At 35.4% G+C, this 16,426-nt stretch overlaps 1 protein-coding gene across 15 annotated transcripts in view; it reads right to left on the minus strand.

Annotated features, from left to right (window-relative positions):
* The window catches only part of PICALM (phosphatidylinositol binding clathrin assembly protein), a 111,570-nt gene that overhangs the window by 14,011 nt on the left and 81,133 nt on the right, over window positions 1-16,426 (minus strand). For 4 of the 15 annotated variants that reach the window (XM_023209251.1, XM_023209242.1, XM_023209239.2 and 1 more), the window contains 7 exons: window positions 12,492-12,599; window positions 10,839-10,955; window positions 10,714-10,744; window positions 9,811-9,910; window positions 6,460-6,483; window positions 5,022-5,081; window positions 3,116-3,220 (listed from right to left, as the gene is read on the minus strand). In XM_023209251.1, coding sequence (XP_023065019.1) covers window positions 3,116-3,220; window positions 5,022-5,081; window positions 6,460-6,483; window positions 9,811-9,910; window positions 10,714-10,744; window positions 10,839-10,955; window positions 12,492-12,599 — 545 coding nt within the window. Of the gene's footprint in view, window positions 1-3,115; window positions 3,221-5,021; window positions 5,082-6,459; window positions 6,484-9,810; window positions 9,911-10,713; window positions 10,745-10,838; window positions 10,971-12,491; window positions 12,600-16,426 lie in introns of all 15 variants that reach the window. The other 11 variants (XM_023209241.1, XM_023209250.3, XM_023209238.2 and 8 more) reach the window with 3 other exon arrangements.

Genomic DNA, 16,426 nt, shown 5'->3' on the forward strand with positions numbered 1-16,426 from the left:
CTGTAATCTCAGCTACTCAGGAGGCCAAGGCGGGAGGATGGCTTGAACCTGAGAAGTGGAGATTGCAGTGAGCCAAGACTGCACCACTGTACTCTAGTATGGGTGACAGAGCAAGACCCTGTCTCAAAAAACAAAACAAAACAAAAACAGAGCAGATGCTGGGTGACAAGCAATTTTTTTTTCTGAGATGGAGTTTAGCTCTTATCACCCAGCCTGGAGTGCAATGGCATGATCTAGGCTCACAACAACCTCTGCCTCCCAGGTTCAAGCAATTCTCCTGCCTCAGCCTCCCGAGTAGCTGGGATTCCAGGCACACGCCACCACGCCCAGAAAATTTTTGTATTTTTAGTAGAGACAGGGTTTCACTATGTTGGTCAGGCTGGTCTTGAACTCCTGACCTCAGGTGATCTACTCACCTTGGCCTCCCAAAGTGCGGGATTACAGGTGTGAGCCACCGCGCCTGGCCAACAATTTTTTAAAGGTAGATTTTTGCCAACATTAAAAAAAAAAATGTTTAGTTTCTTTAAAAGCAAAACTCATACACAATGTTTCAAGATCGAAGGTTATTACCCAAAACTGTAGAGGATATTCTTTACAACTACAGTAGTTACATCCTGAATGTGTAAATGTTTACACATTTAGCAGAAAAAACAAAGGAGTGTGTAGACTGTTCACTGCTGACAAAAGAAGATGGTGCTACCATATTGGCCATTAAGGGCTCAGTCCCACTAGCAGAGAGACAGTGGTATAAATGAGCACTGGACTAGGAATAGGAGACACCTGGGGATAAGTTGATTTCACCACTTAATTAGCTGAAGAACCTTTCCAAATCTGTCTTCTTCACCTATAAAATGTGACGGTGAGAGCAGACCTATCTAACTTAAAGAATCAGGTGACATAATGTATGTAAAAGTAATCGGAAATTGTCTAGTAGTATCCAAGCTTAAGGTAGCAATATATTCTGACAACAGCCTGCAAATCAAGATGCAGAGGGGGTAAAGGGTTTAACTACATATCAGGAAAAAAGCTTCTGTAGTCAAAGGTCCCTAATAAGTCTTTAGCATGGACTATAGCTTTAAAAAAAATTACTTAAATACATTTAGGTTTCTATCACTTAGTCTCCTGTAGCAAAAAAAATAATAATAATAATTTTTAAAGTAAATGATACACATCTAAAGTTAAATGTACAAATAACAAAATAAAAAACAAAAGGACATGAAAAAGACATAATCGTTTATCAAGAAAACATCTACAACAGATAGGGATATCATCAATATACTTCTTAAAAGATTATCAAGTTAAACCAGTAATCAGATTACTGCTGGTAAAAGTTCAATAGTAGTTACTATAAATACTGTAAATACTCAGTCTATTTTATAAAAACAAATACATAAAAAGTAACTGACTTATAAAAGTAATGACTCTGTCAATTATCCTGACTCCAAATTGTTTTCAATTTTCACTGTAAATACTTAACTGATTAAAGAACAAGGAGGAAGTCATTTTAACACGGACAAACGGCGGGGTAAAAAAAGAGGCATGTTGCTAAATGTATTAATTGCATTTTACCGCTTAATCAGAACTAAATTCACTACCCACTCTCAGCCAACAAAGATATCAATTTATTAAGAGATGCAATATTCAAAAAGGCTGAAAAATGAAAGGACTGCCTATGCTTCACTAGTCTATGAAATACAGTCCACTATTTCACTTTCTGTGGTTTCAGTTACCCGAAGTGAACCGTGGTCTGAAAATAGGTAAGTAGAGGATATTAAGATAGCTCAAGAGAGATAAAGACAGAGAGGGAGAGAGCAAGCATGTTCGTGAGCAAGGGCACACATTAACAAAACTTTTATTACAGTATACTCTTACTGTTCTATTATTCATTATTATTAACCTCTTACTGTGCTTAATTTATAAATTAACCTTTATCAGAGGTATATATGTATAGCATATATATGGTTCAGTACTATCCCATTTTCAAGCATCCACTGTGGGCCTTGGAACATATCCCCAAAGAGAAGAGGGGACTACTGTGCATACAGACTAGATTCAAATTGGATCAAATAAACTAATTTTGGCAATGTAAGACTGTATGCTTTGGCAAATGTAATATATATGCATTCAAGTGGAAGGGGAATAACAAGTCCACTAACCAAATGTTCATTCAAATGTTTTCAAATAAGCATTAAACACATACAGTAACCAATCAGTTGGCATTAGAAACCATTTAAGAAAAGGAGGAGTGTTCTAACGATTGCACATAATTAACTACTTCTAAATGCCAAACAGTATGAGCAGAGCCACAGACACAGAAGGATAAACCATCCTATCACTTCACAATGGCCTCATCCCAGAGTATGCCACCAGAGAAGTGAGTAACAAAGGAATTTCCTATGTCTTCTAACCATAATGAGTAAAACCTTAAAAAAAGAAAACACACACACACACAAAAACCCCACATTCTTCTAATGCAATAATAATGGGATAAAAAACAATGTATATTTATGGCGTATTTTCAGGAACTGGGAGAGAAAACCCATAGAAACACGTGAAGAGGAAAGTCTCTGTAGATTAAACAATCTAGTTTAGCATGACATTTCAAGCTTTTTGATTCCTTTTTTTGGTTTGTTTTTGAAAACAATCCTCAGCGGCAGAAAGTTATCTAATGAAAAAATAACAGTCAAAACTTTCTGGAGAGTTGCCAAGAGTTTCACAAGCATCTCAAGGGCAACACACCCTGCTGTAGCATCATTCTAGCGATTAGCCAAGGAACTAAAGCTCTGAGTTAATGGTTTGGAGGGTTCACAAAGGATAGTACACCAGAATCATGAAGAGCAAGTAGGCTCCTTAATCTCAGAAAAATCATCCTTTGGATCCACCAACTATAAGTTACCAAGAATTTTCTGTCTTTTAGTATTTGCTATCTACTTATCCTTTCCCTCCAAATAATCAATATTCCTAAAGCTCTTATATAAGATATGAAGCAAGCAATATCCATAATGAAGGGGGAAAGTGCTAGTAACTTGTTTCTCAAGTTGTACAAAAGGGTGTTATAGTATCATATTCCTTCCAAATCAAGCACATTACCACAGCTGCATGTAGTCTGTAATACCTGTGCTCCTGATACAGGGCCAAAGGGGTTTGGTGGTCTCATGACAGGCTGGCTGTATATTAAGGTTGGTTGCGTCATTACAGGGACACTTCCCATTTGTGGAGGCTAAAAAAGAGAAAATTATCAAGTTAAAAGATATTGACTACCATCTTCCTTATTGTGACAAGTAAATAACAATGACAACAGGGATGACAGGTCCTAGTACCTTTGCTTGTCTCAAAGGGTAACTTCCTCTGAATATAAGTAAGACTAACAGCTACAAACTTTCAAGACTATTTTTTTTCTTTTGGTATGTAAAGTCTTTAACATGCTCATTTAAAAAATCTGGTAACAAAGCCTAACTTTTTCTATTCGATGAGTTGCAAAATTTAAACTTTATTGTAGTACAACAGATAAAATGATTCAGACTAAGAGCTTCCAAATTTATCAGGTTTAGACATCAAGAAAACTTAAGACTCTGTCTTTGCTGCTAAGATATTTCAAAGTAAATTGCCTTTGTATAACAAATCAAGTTCTTATACCATTATGCAAGTGATCACAAGTGAAGACAGTTGATTCTCTGAATAAGTCTGCTCTAGTTCTTCCATTTTATTTCACATAAGAATCAAGAAAAGAGCTTAAATTACACACCAGAGGTTAACTCTTTCTTGAGTAACTGAAAACAGAATCTCAACCAAATATGTTTCTTTAAAAATTACTACTACAGGGTATAAAATTAACCTAGTAAGTGACATTACCTAGTGTAAAAAGAATGCACATACAGACTACTCTTTTGGTTAAAATGCAATGCTCTAAAATCTTTCAAGAAGTTCTATTTATTGTTTCAAGTAGACTACTATTTGCATTTAGAGCTTCATTTTAAGTTTATGGCCTGAGTTTCTCAGCAGACCTTTCTTTTTTTTTGAGATGGAGTCTTGCTCTGTTGCTCAGACTGGAGTGTAGTGGCATGCTCTCAGCTCACTGACCTCTGCCTCCCGGGTTCAAGCGATTCTCCTGCCCCAGCCTCCCGAGTAGCTGGAATTACAGGTGTGTGCCACCACACCCAGCTAATTTTTGTATTTTTAGTAGAGACGGAGTTTCACCATATTGGTCAGGCTGGTCTTGAACTCCCAACCTCAGGTGATCCACCCACCGTGGCCTCCAAAGTGCTGGGATTAGAGGCATAAGCCAACACGCCCGGCCTCAACAGACATTTTAATGCAATGACTGTGGAAAAAAAGCTGTGAAACTTCTCCACATGTATAAAAGGAGTTACTTCCATATCATATACATAAAGAAATAACATAACAGGCACAATAGTAACACCAAGGGACATGGCACTGTCTTCTACCAGGAACAGTTCCTCAAATATACACCGGTGGGTTGAAGCTACTAGCACCATTTCTTACTTAAGTGAGTCTCTATATACTGAGAGTTGGGAAAGTAAGGGCAATCTAAAATGCGCATTGTGGCATTTTGAAAGGTTAAGACTGTTTTTGTACTGTAATAACCACTGTCATAGTAAAATTTCTCTAGCCTTTATCAGACTAAATTTACCTCTATACAATTCAAGTGTTAATCCTTCCCATGCCCTATAATATTAGGTTATAAGTTCTCACTGGTATTTAATATATGGTCACAGCAACAAAGGCTCAGAATTAACATGTATGTTTGAAATATAAAAGGCCAGCAAAGTTCTGAGGAGAAAAATAAACCAAGTAATGCCATGAACATTAATGCATAAGATCTCTTGTATAATGATTAATCTAGACATGCTTATGAAGCCAATGTTATGGTTCTACTGCATTAGGCACTAGGGCTAGGTGTACGAGGAGCACTAAATTCATTTTTAGGTTAAATTGTAATAAAAGCATATTACATATGAATCAATATTTTTTCCAAAAGCCGAATCTGGGAAAATACTTACAATTCCATATCCTATCATGCCTGTTGGTGTAGTAGCAGGATAGGCCATTACAGGGGGTGCCTAACATAGTGAAAGGAAAAATAAACAAGAAAGTATAACTCATGTGTGTCAACTGAGTTCAAGGAATTAGTAGCTGTAGTTCCACTAAAAAGAATTGCTAAGACAGCTGTGAGTAAGTGACACTTGTGATCATTAAGAACTGTCAATTAATGGTCAGTGAAAAAAAGTGTCCTGAAATTAGCAGAAAAGCAGACTTATTAGAAGGAAAAATATACCACTTAAACTTAGATACAGCAGTGATCTAAGATTTCATCATGCTTTTTATAGCTTTAAAAATCTTTAGATTTAAAAAAATCTTAAATAGTTCTAAATAGTTGTAAAATTTAAAGCCTATCACTATCATAAAAAATGTTTACCCAGAAAAAGTATTATTGAATGTTTTCTTACTTAGGTACCTGATTGCTTTAGCATTCAAAGAAAAAAAATGTAAAGATCTCCAATCAATCAATAACCTGATCTTCCAAAAAGTTAGTTTCTAAGGATCTTACTCTTTTCAAAGAACTCTAAAAGTTTCAAACTACTATTGAGTATGACTATTTCTATGAACCATAGTTCTTATATAGAGTATGTATGTTAGCTTTCTAATTCATTCCAAAAATTATTTAAGAGGAACAATCAATTAGGTTAGGTCATGCTTTCATGTTTAAAAGAACCATCTACCACTATGGTGTTTAAGTTCCCCTCTTTCTACTACTTTGATTATCTCTAAACATACAATTTGAGAACAGAATCATTTTAGATATAGTTGCTGTCTTAACAACATTTCCTGTGTGTGTTTCTCATAATGAAAACTGAAATTGAATAAAGGTGAAAGACCAATAACACTGCTAAAACATAAAATAACTGAAATTATATGGCAATTTGAACATATGCATGGAGAAATTAAATGAAGTATAACTTTAAAAAAAAACCACTAAAGTGAACAGTTCTAAGTTTAGTATTTGGGTGAGCGTGTAGGGCTTATTGGTCTCTCCCTACTTAAAAACCAAGATCTGCAAGAGCAGTAGACAAACTGCCAAGAAGAGCAGAAGCCTGTAAGATTTCATGCAGTTGTTATTTTAAACATTACCACAATCAACATTTCCCTTCATTCAGAAGTCATCAAGTGCATAGTGGCAGCACAGATACACACACAGACACCCAGCCATCTGGCAGCAAATGGCGGAATATTAAGCAAGAAAAAAAATCGGTATTTCCCATGCCACCATCAGAATCAATTCTGCAACACATCCATGAAATCAGTAGATGCTAGGAAGAATTTCTGGCACACTGAAAATCTGAATGTGAAAACAATAGCTGAAAGGTTATGAGATTCTGCTACAGCAGTGGTTAATAGCATGCCAATTTATTGCAAAAAGGCTCATTTTTGGTCACTTACGTATTGTGGAAAATGCATGCCATTCTGTTTTTCCCAGGGAGAACAATTACATAATGCAATAACACTGGATTAGAACAAGTACTTACACAACAGAAAATACACAGAGAGCATTTTAGTTCACATGTACATTCACTAACTACCTAAAATTCCTTGTATTTCCAGTATCTAATGAAAGAACATCTATACTAAAACACTATCAAGGTTGACAAGGGAATTGTAGTCTTTGGCCTCATCTCTTTATATAAAAAATAGTTTATTGATTACAAGTATCATTAAAACATCAATTCTATCAATAGTGTCAATAGTGCTAAATTCTGAGCATCCCATAAACAGGGCTGCACCAGATGTTTACCACAGAAAAAAAAACAAGCACTAATTAAAATAATTTGTAGTATAATATTCATTTTAATAAAATTCCAATGAATTTGTGTTAAATTAAAAAAAACACTGAAAAACCTTGACAGTGTTTAAGGATTAATAAAAAGGTTAGAAATGTAAAGAAATGTCAAAAGCAGCAGTTTATCTTAAGTAGTGAATCACATTATCAGCCCCAAACATTAGGCATTAAAAAGAAAACTCTATAAAATACATACAAATATTTTAGCAAAATCCTTAGATGATACACATTACCATATGTAACACAGCAAGATAAAGACTGTTATCAACTTAAATACAAATTCTACAGGACTAAATACCTATTACATTTTAGTAGTCAGTCTTAAGTGCTATCTATGAACTCCTAATATTTCATATAGATTAATACTAACTTAAGAAAATATTCATTATATTTTAATAGTAGCATTGGTATTTATATCATTCCTCATACATCATCAATGTCATAATTCACACATGAGACCATAAAATCCACTACTCTAAACTCCTACCGTACCCTAGTCGATGAGGTGTGTTATAGTGGGAAGAAGACTGGATTCAGACTCAAAGAGATGGATGTCAACTTAAAACTGCTTTTCAACTGCTTTGCATTTAGGGGGAAAAAAAATCTTTAAAAGTGGGGTGATACATGCTCCAATTCCCTCAAGTGAGCAACATTTACAGGTTTAAGATTGTGTATTTGTGTATATAAAAATCTAAACTACTTAAATGCAAAGTTTTAAAATCAGTGATGCTAGTCTGGGCGTGGTGGCTCAAGTCTGTAATCCCAGCCCTCTGGGAGGCTGAGGCGGACGGATCGCTTAAGGTCAGGAGTTCAAGACCAGCCTGGCCAACATGATGAAACCCCGTCTCTACTAAAAATAAAAAAATTGGCTGGGCGTGGTGGTGGGCGCCTATAATCCCAGCTACCTGTAGGCTGAGGCAGGAGAATCACTTGAACCTGGGAGGCAGAGGTTGCTGTGAGCTGAGATCGCACCACTGTACTCTAGTCTGGGCGAAAGAGCAAGACTCCATCTCAAAAAAATAAAAATAAAAATAAATAATAACAGCTGGGCACGGTGGCTCAAGCCTGTAATCCCAGCACTTTGGGAGGCCGAGACAGGCGGATCACGAGGTCAGGAGATCGAGACCAGCCTGGCTAACACGGTGAAACCCTGTCTCTACTAAAAAACTACAAAAAACTAGCTGGGCGAGGTGGCGAGCGCTTGTAGTCCCAGCTACTCGGGAGGCTGAGGCAGGAGAATGGCGTAAACCCGGGAGGCGGAGCTTGCAGTGAGCTGAGATCTGGCCACTGCACTCCAGCCTGGGCAACAGAGCGAGACTCTGTCTCAAAAAAATAAATAAATAAAAAATAGTAATAAAATTAGTGATGGCAGTGAACACTATCTGTAAAAACAAAAAAATAACTGCCTTAAAAAGGTAGCTAAATCTCAATATTACTTTCCATTTATTAAGTCTCAAGCTATATAATAAAATGCACAAATTTTTACAAACATACTATTTTTAGCTCAGTCCTACTAATTTTAACATATCATTAACCCATGGAAAACAGGGCAGTGCTCTGGAAGTGGCTATAAGGGCAACAGCAGCCTCTAACAGTAATAGGATAGCTCTTAGTAATGTGTAGCCCGTGTAATCAAAACACAGCTACTAGTCTACTGTCAGGAGAATGAATGCTTCAAACTTTTCCACAAGAAGAAGTTTCCTTTGACGAAAATTTGTTGTTTGGTAAGACAGAAACTGGCCAAGGACGGGAAAATAGCCACAAACCTATTCTGGGTCTACCATATCTTACAGTAATTAAAAACATGCTAAAACCTCTTCATTACTAGATGCTAATCATTTAATTGGAAAATACAGTTAATCCTCATTATCCATGGATTCCATATTTGCAAATTCACCTACCTGATAAACTTTGTGACACCAAAAATCAACATTCCTGGTGCTTTCAAGGCCATTCATGCTCATTTGCAGAGTGGCAAAAATTTGATTCATCCAATACAGTTCACTTCCAGCTGAGATGGAACAAAGGACACCCTGCCTTGGTTCAGCTCTCATACCAGACCAGAGGATAGAGAATGAGGATGGGGAGTCCATCATACTGCAAGAAACTCTGACTCTGGGGCCAGCTAGACAGGGCTAAAATTCCAACTCTGGCACCAGTTAGTGCGACAGCCTTAAGCAAGTCACTTAACACTTCTGAACTTTATTTCCTCTTTTGTAAAATAAAGAAAATAGAATATACTAGAATGAAGTTTTCTAAAAGGATCATCTATGTGACATACACATGTATGTATATATTTCCCCTAGCAAGGGTTCAGTGTTCACTAATTCAGTGTTTGGCGTGACTTCAAATACTTAACTGTCACAAACAATGAGAATCAACTGTATAAGTTATATGACATATATATAATTGTCAAATATATTGTTATATATAAAAATTACATGACAAAACCCAAGCAAGTATAGTTTCTTTACCAATAATGAAATCAGAAGATTTTATATGTTAGAAAAATAAATAAATTTGAGGTCAGTAATATAGAGTAGTGATTAAGGACATATGTTCTATAGTTAGGCTGCCTAGGTTCTAAAAATTCAACTAATGATTTAAGATCTCTGTAATCCTGAGCACATTACTTAATAACTCTGTGCCTCCACTTCCTCATCTGTAAAATGGGGATAATAATAGTTACTAACACATTAATAGAATTATCAAAAATAAAACATTAGTATTTACTGGAATGAACTCTGGCACAAAGTAACCCTTAAATACTTGTTAGCCACTAAAATATATCTGGTAAACATAGGCAACCAGCTTCCTTTAAAAGAAATACAAATTACTTACACTTCTAAACTCAGTAACAATCTATTTATGCCTATCACTTTAAAAACATTTTCATGTTACATATTTAACTAAATTATTCAAGTGTTAGTATATCAGAAGCTTTTTCAACTCACCATTGTTGCAGCATTCCAAGCGGTTGTTGGTGCAACCTTTGGTTGCCAGTTAGATCCTCCAGTTAACTTCTTTTCACCTGGTTGACTCCAATTTACATCACTTTAAATAAACATAAGTGAGAATATTAAATGTCTCTAATTATAAAGTTTCCTTAACTATCTACGTATATTGAACAGAGTAAGATACAGACTTGAGGCTGGGCGTGGTGGCTCACGCCTGTAATCCCAGCACTTTGGGAGGCCAAGGTGGGCAAATCACTTGAGGTCAGGAATTCGAGATCAGCCTGGGCAACATGGTGAAACCTCATCTCTACTAAAAATACAAACATTTGGCAGGCATGGTGGCCCGTGCCTGTAATCCCAGCTACTAGGGAGGCTAAGGCAGAATTGCCTGAACCCAGGCAGTGGAGGTTGCAGCAAGCCAAGACAGCGCCACTGCACTTCAGCCTGGGCGACAGAGCGAGACTCCGTTAAAAAAGAAAAAAAAAAAAAGAAAAAAAAAGGCTGGATGCGGTGGCTCAGGCCTGTAATCCCAGCACTTTGGGAGGTCGAGGCTGGCGGATCACGAGGTCAGGAGATTGAGACCAACCTGGCTAACACGGTGAAACCCTGTCTCTACTAAAAATACAAAAAAATTAGCTGTGCATGGTGGCAGGTGCCTGTAGTCCCACCTACTTGAGAGGCTGAGTCAGGAGAATGGTGTGAACCTGGGAGGCAGAGCTTGCAGTGGGCCGAGATTGCACCACTGAACTCCAGCCTGGGCAACAGAGTGAGACTCTGTGTCAAAAAAAAAAAAAAAAAAAAGATGCAGACTTGACATCTCTATACATACTTTTGAGACGAAAGTCAAGTCAACCTTTAAATAACACATGGAGAAAAAATATGTGTGTATTAAACACTCACTTCTTAGTGGTTCCATTTCCGATGCCAAGATCTAGTAAAGGAGAAAAAAAAAAGCATTTTATAACATGAGACTCAGTTTAATAAAACAACATAAAAGAAGATTAAAGTATCCAAAGACTACTTACTGCCCACAAGGTTGGCTAAAGATGAATCCAAGTCATCAGATACTAACTTGTTAGGCGGGAGTTTGGCAACAGGAAGGCTCTGGTTCTGAGAGGCCACTGTTGGTTTGAGAAGTCCACCTAGTTCATCAAAGCCTTAAAGTTACAAACAGATGAAATAGAATTTGTAAGGAACTTTATGATGCTATGGTTTTCTAAAGGAGGTATTTGCCTTTTCTCCTTGTTTGTTCACTGGAAAAGTTATCCAAAAAACAGACATTAGTAAATGTCTTTAAATGGAAAATGGAGAAATTTACAACTTCACAGTGAACTGACTGAGAAGGCTGTATTTGTTTTGACAGAAATCATCTCTTATCTCATGACAAAATTACATTAGGGTTAAAGGGGATAAGACAGAAGCATTATAAAAGGGAAAAAAAGGAATGTAATTCTCCTGCTTGCCCAGCAAAAATTTTTTAAGAATCATATCTAAAGCAACATAGGTTAAAAAATAGCTCTCTGGAACTTTTAAGAAATAAGATTTTATAGACCTTTTTTTAAAAGCAGAGAATGTAAGAGTGAACTATATCTAAGAAACTGCTAAATACTGTAATTGCATAAGCCCATCTAGTAAACGAGGACAATTCTGAAAAATGAAAATAAAATTCTTTAAGTTTTCCTCACCAAAGGATAGAAAATAAAAGAAAATCCAATCAAACTCTCTAATGAGACTCAATAGTATGATCTAGGAATATTAGAGTTTGAAAAAGAAAGTCACCAAAGATGATAGTTCACAACAATGATTGGTCTCTCTTTCCACTTTCCTAGGTAAGACAAACTAAAATCTAATGCAGCAAAAAAATGTTACCATAAATCTACTAGTGCACAGAAAAAAATAAATTCTTAGTCCACACATATTTTTTATAGGCTTGCCTCTTAGTTTCTGGAGGATAACTAATTATATGTTATAAAATTAAGAACATCTCAATATATTCTCTCTAAATGGCTAAAAGTTAATTATTAACCAAAATCAAAGCCATCCCAGAGTAAGAACAAAATTATAAGTGTCAAAGTTTTACAGGCACTTCAAATTAACAAGGTATTAATGAAAACACAAAGTGGAAACCTGGCTCTACAGATCTATAAAGTTTCTTTAAGACAAATGAATCATAATAAGAACCATGTATAAAACAATAAAAAGCTCCTGTACCCACAGGCCTGATTATTTAATACATCTAATTATTTATAATAGATTATTTAAACAAGTCAAGGTACCACAAGTTATTTATTCTAGTTTACAAACATAGCCAATTTCATACATTAAGATACAATACTGTTATTATTCATTTCAGTAAAGGTAAAAATTGCATGCCTAAAAAGGCACAACATCTACACATAGTCACAAGCAACTTAGCATTCTATAGAGCTAAATCTCTTTTTCTCTCTTATGTTGCTCTAGGACTAACAAAATGTTCCCAAAGTCTAAACTGGCACCAATAAAAGAGTAATGACTAAACAGCTCCTTGAAGTTCTCATCTAGTGCTTGGGGGGATGGGTCAATTTCTTTGGCTACCCCAACTTAAATACACTTAAATATTTTAAAAGCAGTATTATTTTTCCTTACACAGAATCTAAATTAGAACACCATAATATTTTTAATAAAATTTTTTTCCTTACCCCCAGAATCTACGATAACATTTGTAGATTTATTTCCAAACACAGATTCAAAGTCCACATTAAGGCCAGCTGAAGGGTGTGGCTGTGCAACTGGAGAAGGAGTGAATCCTGGGTAAACCAAAATGGAAAAAAAAGTTCAATTATTTAATAACTCTACATTTACAACTATTTAATAATGATGACAATAGAATGGAAAATGCAGTAAATTCCCCAAACAAAAACAAAGCCAATCAATCCTTCAAGCAAAATGTTTTCTATATCACATTTTTTGCAGTGATTGGGTTTTCCCTAACAAAATCATCCTACTGACAAAATTAACAAATGAGCAACTGACACTGAACTGAAAATATGCTTCATTACAGAAATCTTTGCGTATCTTTTACCTTAATTTTGTATGAGGATAATCTTTAAAAAACTAAACCCATCTAAAATTACAAGATTTTGCATGAAGCAAAATATATACGCAATATAAGGGATCAGTTGAGAATGCAGTAAGAATTCTGTAGTGTTTAAAAAACCAAGTATGAAACCTCTCAGTATCCCCAAGATAAAAGTTTTTCTCCCTCCCACCTACCCATTTTCCATATTTCTCTCCATCCTTCCTTCAACAGTTAATCAAAAGCTAAATAGCTTAAGTTCAGTGATAGGATTCTCAATGTTGCAACTCACTAATCCTTATGTCCATCTGTATCCATGTGCTTTTAAAACATCAAAGAAAAAAGATATGCCACTTTCAACTCTCAACCACCCCCTAACTTCAACTTAGTACTTGTAACAGTGGGTATGACAAGCATAAACTCAAGCATACTAATTAAGCTGACTCTACTCTTGAAACACAAAACCATTAACAGATCTTATTCTTTCTTGCCTGCATTACACTAATGCTAGCAGTATTACACAGACAATAAGCTCATGTCTTTAAGATCAGCCTATACAGAGTTAACAAATATAAGGTTTCCAATTATGCGAGGTTATATTTGAGTAAGGTTCTGAATGTCTAAGGGCTGAAAAGAATTAAAATCACCTAAAAATATTAGGGCTATCATGTGATTTGGAGAACTTTCAATGATTGAGTATATCCAAATAAACAGCAACCTCGCAAGGATCACAAAGAAGAAATTATTTCACCTTTTGGAATGCTATAAGGCTCCTAAGGTCTCTTCCTTTTCTAAATTCTACTGCGTCAGAATATAAAAAACCAAAGAAACAAACAAAAACCACCTATATTAGAAGGTTAACAACTACACCATTAGGGAGAAGTTAAACTTTTGGTGTCCTAAACTTAGGATCCCTCTCTTCCCCTCCTCTATTCGGGTCAGAATCTCACTTTGAATTCTTAATGTATAACAAACACCAGGATGTAAAGAAGTACAATGATGCATGTTGTACTAGAAAGACTGATCTCAAAGGAAACTGTAAAAAGTAGGATAAGATTTGGTGAGATGTCCAAGAAGCTCCTCAAAGACAGAAACAACAATTTGTTATTAGCAAAGAACCATACAAGCTGATACACATTAATGATACTACGTTAAAGTAGCATTTTACACATCCTATAATGACTATTCTGTAGCACACACATTTTTAGAGAATGTACCAGTTTGATCGTGTTCCATCATCACATAACCCTTAAACTACTATTAACTCAAAGACATTGGTCATACAACGAGAACACAAAACACTACCAAAATACGAAATAATGTAGTATATAAATCTCCTGACTATTCATGAAAAGGATCTGAGAATCCTAGACCTACTAATTTAATAATATTTTTAAGTGTGCAAGCTGTTTAGGAATTATGCCATCAGCTTACTACTGGTTGTTCTCTTAACCTTTACATAAAAAGCGAATGTATCTACTCAAGAAAAAAATCTATCATGCTTAATTATGTGCCCATTATCAGGGTGTAAGCAGTACAGATAATGTTCTTTAAATTATTCTGGTAACAATCTTGGCTATGATGTCACTAACTTTTAGATTTTATATGGAACAACAATTTAAAATTAGGCCAATATATCAAATTCCTATTTTCTCCTGCTATTTTGCCTCAACTTTCTAGAATATGATTGATATAAAAGATAAGCTTATCCTTTATAGTCACACAGAAATGACTTCAATACTTTCTGTAAAAAGAGGAGCCATCTCCTGAAATGCCTAGAGGTACCAATCTGTGAAATTAAAACATAATTACCTAAAAGTATAAAAGGTTAGAAAGACTATAAATCCAGAACTTGTATCTCAAGTTTTAAAAGCCTCTATAGACAGAGGAAAAAAGTTAAAAAAAAATTAATAAATTGCAATAGCAAATCAGCTTTTAATATTTGCTTAAAGTCACACAGTTATCATGGAGGCAAGCAGTTTATTTCCAAAGTAACCATTTTTTAAGTAATTATTGCATGCCTGAAAAACACACACCAACAAGGTTAGAGTTTTGCATCCTAATTTCAATGCACATCATCAACTTTTTGTGAAACTATCAGGACTGCCAACTTTTAATTTTTAAAAGTTATTTAAAACAAAAAGGCCCAGCTAGTATCACTATTCTAAAAGGGAAAGTTTACAGAAATACACACACGCGCGCGCGCACGCGCACAAGCTAAAAAGGTCAGGCGCTGAGCTCTGAGTTAAGGTTAACTTTATGATATTATTACACGGGTCCTGCTTACTCTTCCATTTCACCAAGGCTCAGTGAAAACTTTCTCACTAACCAGCACCAACCCACAGTTCATCATTTAGAAACCACTGGCCTGCAGGATAAATCTCAAGAGGACAGTAATAAATTAACTGAAAAGTACAAGATCAACAAGCTTTGGGGAAAGACAGGCATTCCAAATACCTTTTACAAAACTTGGTTGGACTGTTAATTGATTTTGGTGGTAGTTTTACAATAAATTAGGACTCATACTTTTTTGTCAAAGTAACTACTACCATTTATTTAACACTACTAAACACTATGCAAGGGCTTTATAAACAGGGTATTACTTAAACCTCACATAAACCCTATGACATAGTTATTATCCCTGTTTTATAGATGAGGAAACAGAGAGATTACATAATTTACCCAAGGTCAAAGATTTAGTAAGCCTGTCAGAACCAAGACTTGAACCCCCATTTGTTTGATTCCAGAATCTATTAGGGGTTTTTCAGTTTAATCCCAGGTATTTCACCTTACATAAAATAGTAAGTAGAACAAGACATTTTTTACTATTGCTATATAATTAAAAACAGCTCAAATTTTATGAACTTCTTGAGCTTTTCACTGCTATTAGACCAAAAAAAGTGAATAATCTTTGGCAATTTTAAAATCTAAAAGCAATAAAGAAAAAAAAAAAACAATGTCTAAGATTTTAGCTGATGACTACATAATAATTTAGGTAAGAAGTACATTCTAATCATGATGTGGTCCACATACACAAGAATTTTAAATTCTTAAAATTTTTTGAGAGATGGGGTCTTACATGTTCCCCAGGCTGACCTCAAACTCCTGGCCTCAAGCTATCTTCCTGCCTCAGCCTCCTAATTAGCAGGAATTATGGGTACCAGCGACTGGACCCAGCTCCCAAGGTGGTTTTTAGTGGTAGTCGTTTTGATACTTTTTTATATGCCTAGCAAAGTGCCAGATGTTACATAGTCATATATGTAAACCTCATGACAATCCTGCAAGACACTATTATCCTAACTTGCATAGCCTTAAAAAGGTTAAATACTTGCTTAAAGTCATAGTTCATGAAGCAGAACTAGAATTCAAACCTAAGTTCATTAGGCTCCAAGCACATACCATCAAATGCCCTAATAAATTCCATTTTAAAAATACATTTAGTCCTGTCCAATTCTTGCGATCAAGAGCCTCAATTCTTTAGTTGTGTCAAGCATTCTTTTTAATCCCAACTTAACTACAGTAATAACTACTATGCACACAGAAAGTATCAGCTGGACT

Source organism: Piliocolobus tephrosceles, chromosome 13 (assembly GCF_002776525.5).
Source record: "Piliocolobus tephrosceles isolate RC106 chromosome 13, ASM277652v3, whole genome shotgun sequence".
Classification (NCBI taxonomy): domain Eukaryota; kingdom Metazoa; phylum Chordata; class Mammalia; order Primates; family Cercopithecidae; genus Piliocolobus; species Piliocolobus tephrosceles.